Source organism: Silene latifolia, chromosome Y, assembly GCF_048544455.1.
Source record: "Silene latifolia isolate original U9 population chromosome Y, ASM4854445v1, whole genome shotgun sequence".
In the NCBI taxonomy this organism is placed as follows: Eukaryota; Viridiplantae; Streptophyta; class Magnoliopsida; order Caryophyllales; family Caryophyllaceae; genus Silene; species Silene latifolia.
The window spans coordinates 137,712,446-137,716,978 of record NC_133538.1 but is presented as its reverse complement, the minus strand read 5'-3'; the positions used below and the strand labels follow the sequence as shown (position 1 = coordinate 137,716,978).

Here is a 4,533-nt window from a genome sequence, read left to right as displayed (position 1 = left end):
TTACATATTTTGTCCGATTCATGGCTACAATCAATCACATCAGAAGAAATGGATACTCGTCAAGGAAGATTCGGAGACCCTCTTATGGATGAAAGCCTTTTGCGGCGAGTCAATGATAGAGACTCACATTGCGAGTGTTTCATTCTTTGAACAAGAATTTATTTTCTATGGTTGTAATCGATTTGTATCCGATTGAGCTTGGCATATGTTGTAGATGTCGTATGACTTTTTATTAATGATAATGATCTTTTCTCAAAAAAATGTTGCTTAAATTAAGTTATCACATTAATTAATCATTGCCAAAATTAAGTTCCCTAACCAACCTGTAAAACTGGAAATTTTGGCAATCAGTCGAGATCTTTTGTAATATAATAATTATTACAAATAAAATCTCAATCAGTGGTCACAATTGATACCATACAAATAATCTTTTACTCATTTACACAGCAAAAATAACCTAAATATATTTACTATAAATACAATTATAACTACCAGTCAAATCTTATATGAACCTTCCAAGAATCCCCTTTATTTTTATTTACTAAAAGATTAACAAGTCTCCAAATTTTCCGGCCTAAGTGACATACTACCATGAAATACTTTCTGCCTATAATTAATTGATCCTACTATTTATATTTATCTATTGCACAACATTTACCAGCGATAAGGGTAAGATGAGGACTTATACTTTCACTTTTTTCCAGGTAATGACCTAAACTACCTAAGTTTTCAGTTAAGGAACTCTACCCTACCTCCGTCAAGTTTCCGTTAAGTCTACTCTTTTTTCATTCTTATCCTTTTATCATTATTATGTCTTTTTACTGGGATATCATTCTCTCAAAATTATTGTACGCCATGTTGAAAAATATTGTGGGGATCGGAATCAGTGATGATGTTAATCCGCCATGTCTGATAAGACGTGTGGTGATTGAGATTTGCAACCGCCTCATAAGCGTTTTGATAGATGAACCCAACCATCGGTTAGTAAATTGTGATCATGAATCAAAAGTTCAAGAAAATCTTCGATAGTGTAGATTTGATCATGAAACAAAATTTGAGGAAATTAAAAGAGAAAATGAAAAGCGGATAAAAACCGAGACTTTCCTACATTGATAGATTTTCATAAGAAAATTGACTGAGAGAAAGACGGCTTTACTGGATGTTGGGTTGGGAAAGATGAATATGACAATATAACAAACAATCAATATTTTTTTGGAAAAATTGACGGGAATAATCCCACCTTTACTTGACCTTCCTAAAATAGTCCAAACTTTAATTATTCCAAAAATAATCCCACCTTTATATACAATCTTCTTAAATTGATCCTTTTTACCTGTTACCTGCTAAACCGGTTAATTTCTAAAGCAACACTCTTTTACCCCTTTATTTTCTTTTTCTTATTCTCTCATAAAATTTATTTCTCTACCACTTCCACATGTAATTTTTTTCACGGCAAAAGCTCGATCTTTATAAGTTATCCGGTAGAAACCGATGAAATTTCCGAACATAACAAGCGATAATAAAGGAAAACTCACACTTCCTAAATGCAGTAGCCAAAGTCATAATGTACTTTCCAATATTTCCAAAGTACGAGTATAACGTAATTAGAAGGGAATGTGTTGGCCTTTAGCATATTTACCAACACCATGGAGTCCTGATTCCAAAATGACGATTTCAAGTAATGAACGATATTTCTGTATCGTAATCTTCGGTGTATAATATCGTTTATCTTGTATACTAGTTTTAGACGGATTGGTTACCTAAATATTAGGGCTTATATTAGGAAAAGATTGCATAGGAAGTTATGTATGGGTGTATATATTGCATCTCCCTTGTACGTTTTTTATCACAATAATAATTACAAATCTTCTTCCAATTTTCCTCTGTTTTATTCGTTTTTCATGGCATCAGAGTAAAATCGATCCTGATATTTTTTTTTCGATTCAACCATGACGAATAAGGGAGATAACAGCAAGAAAACTGAAAATAAAATAGAACAAATTCCTTCATCCTCACCGTTATACCTATATCCGTCAGACAGTCCGAGTCTAATGCTAACTCAGACTATTTTCAATGGCGAGAATTATGATTTGTAGGCTGACGCAGTGAAGAATGGCCTCGACGCCAAGAACAAATTGGGGTTCGTCGAGGGAATAGTGAAGAAACCGGTTGTCAATGAAGGAGACACCGAGACTCTTGAAGCCGTAGCCTGGAGACAATGTAACACGATGGTAAAAGCGTGGTTGCGAAGCGTCATCGACACAAAGCTTCATCCTAGTATCACCTTTTCAGGCACGGTTACAGAGATTTGGAAGGAATTGCAGGAGCGCTATGCATCTGAAAACGCACCACGTGTGCATCAACTCAAAGGCGATCTAAACGATTGCAAACAAGAAAAGAATCAGTCGGTTGTGGAATATTATACAAAGCTAAAGTCAATTTGGGACGAATTGGCAAATTACAGTCGCGTTCCAGAATGCACTTGCGGGGCAGCAGCGGCTTTGACAAAAGAACGTGAGGAAGAGAAAGTGCACCAATTTCTAATGGGGCTCGACAACGTTCTCTATGGGCACATCCGTTCAAACCTGTTGATGGAAGATGACATAACCTGTTTAAGCAGAGCCTATGCTCTCATTCTCCGAGAAGAAAGACATAGGGCAATAACGAAATCTAAGGAGGAAGCAATGGAGATGGCAATGGCTACAAAAACCATCAACAGTGGAGGACAAGGACGCGGGGCCAATACTAGCAAAGACCAGGCAGACACGGACCCACTGCAATGCACACACTGTAAGAAATATTATCATACGGAAGAAAATTTTTGGGACAAGCATGGGTACCAGCCTAGAGGTCGAGGCCGCGGACGCCGTGGAGGACGAGGTTATGGAAGAGGAGGTCGAGGCCGTGGTAACACTTTCCAGGTGGCTAATGCTGCATCAACAAGCGAGGTGGAACAACAAAAGAGTAACCTGACCGCAGAGGAAATAGAACGAGTTCGAAGTTTGTTGAATACAAAGCCAGGAAGTAATACAAATAATTCAGGTATGAATAAAAATTGTGTTGTTGATTGGCTAATCGATAGTGGCGCATCACATCACATGACCGCACGACGGGAACTTCTTGAGCATATATGGAGTGCTAAGCCTTCGACAGTAGGTTTGCCGAATGGAACCAATATAATTGCACATGAACATGGCAGAATAGTGCTAAGTGACAATTTCGTGCTCAAAGACGTGTTATATGTTCCATCTTTAAATTGTGATTTAATTTCTGTACAACAATTGATTAAGGAAAATAATTGCGTTGTGACCTTTTATTCCGACCATTGTGTTATACAGGACCAATCTACGAGGATGAAGATTGGACGGGGTGAGCATAAGGATGGGGTCTATTTGCTAAAGCGTGATCAGGAAGAAATTGTGGCAAGAATAAAGACTAGTGCTGATACACGGCTATGGCACAAAAGACTCGGGCATCCGTCAAGCAGTATTTTACCTTCTTTTTCTAAATTAGTTGGGTGTGATTTATTTTGGAATTCTAGTGATTCTTGTGACTCGTGTTGTCGAGCAAAACAAACACGGTCTGTTTTTAAGCCAAATAATAAAAGAAGTGCTGATTTATTTCACCTGATACATTGTGATATTTGGGGTCCATACCATACTAAAATTTTAACCGGAGCTCACTATTTTTTGACCATTGTAGATGACCGAAGTACAGGAGTTTGGGTTTACCTAATGAAAGATAGAGGAGAAGTGAGTCAGTTAATGATAAATTTTTGTAAGATGACGGTAACTCAGTTTGGAAAACAGGTCAAAATAGTACAAAGTGACAATGGCACCGAATTTCTATCAGGAATAATGAAAGATTATTACAATGAAAACGACATTCTTTACCAGACCAGTAATGTAGATACCCCGCAACAAAATGGGAGGGTATAAAGGAAACACCGACACATACTAGAAAAAGCAAGAGCCCTTCGTTTCCAAGCAAACCTTCCGATTGATTTTTGGGGGGAATGTGCGCTTACTGCTGCTTACTTGATTAATCGAACACCCACTCGTATATTAGATGGCTTGACCCCTTATGAAGTCCTATATGGAGAAAAACCAAATCTTGAACACCTCCGTGTTTTTGGTAGTCTTTGTTATGCCCACAACAAAGACAAATCCCGAGATAAATTTAGTGAAAGAGGTAAGCGTTGTGTTTTCATCGGGTATCCACAAGGAAAGAAAGGGTGGAAGGTGTACGATCTCAAGCAACGGATTTCTTTTGCTTCTAGAGACGTTGCATTTTATGAGCATGTTTTTCCATATGCCAGTGTGAATGACCCGAATACACAAGAGCAGCAAACGACCATCTTACAGCCTTTTATACATGAAAATTTTGATTTTGTGGGACCAAGTCATTCTGACTTAGAGAATAGTACAACAGAGGGTATTGTTGATGATACAAGAATTGAAAATGAAACGGAGGATGAAATACAGGTAGTAAATGACGAAGTGCCAGGACAGGTTGGGCGAGGCGCTCGTGAGA

General features: G+C 37.8%; 1 protein-coding gene across 1 annotated transcript; it reads left to right on the top strand.

Annotated features, from left to right (window-relative positions):
• The first annotated feature begins 665 nt into the window (after positions 1-665).
• LOC141627262 (uncharacterized) lies at positions 666-3,622 on the top strand. The gene is made up of 3 exons (XM_074440619.1): positions 666-704; positions 2,097-3,042; positions 3,339-3,622. Exons 1-3 carry the CDS (start codon positions 675-677, stop codon positions 3,371-3,373), a joined length of 1,011 nt encoding a protein of 336 aa, XP_074296720.1. The 5' UTR covers positions 666-674; the 3' UTR covers positions 3,374-3,622.
• The last annotated feature ends 911 nt before the right edge of the window (positions 3,623-4,533 follow it).

Coding starts and splice junctions, on each gene's coding strand:
- LOC141627262 (XM_074440619.1), top strand. CDS start 675: ATGAGGACTTATACTTTCACTTTTTTCCAG. Junction 705..2,096: donor ATACTTTCACTTTTTTCCAG/GTAATGACCTAA, acceptor TATGATTTGTAG/GCTGACGCAGTGAAGAATGG. Junction 3,043..3,338: donor AAGTAATACAAATAATTCAG/GTATGAATAAAA, acceptor TGTGTTATACAG/GACCAATCTACGAGGATGAA.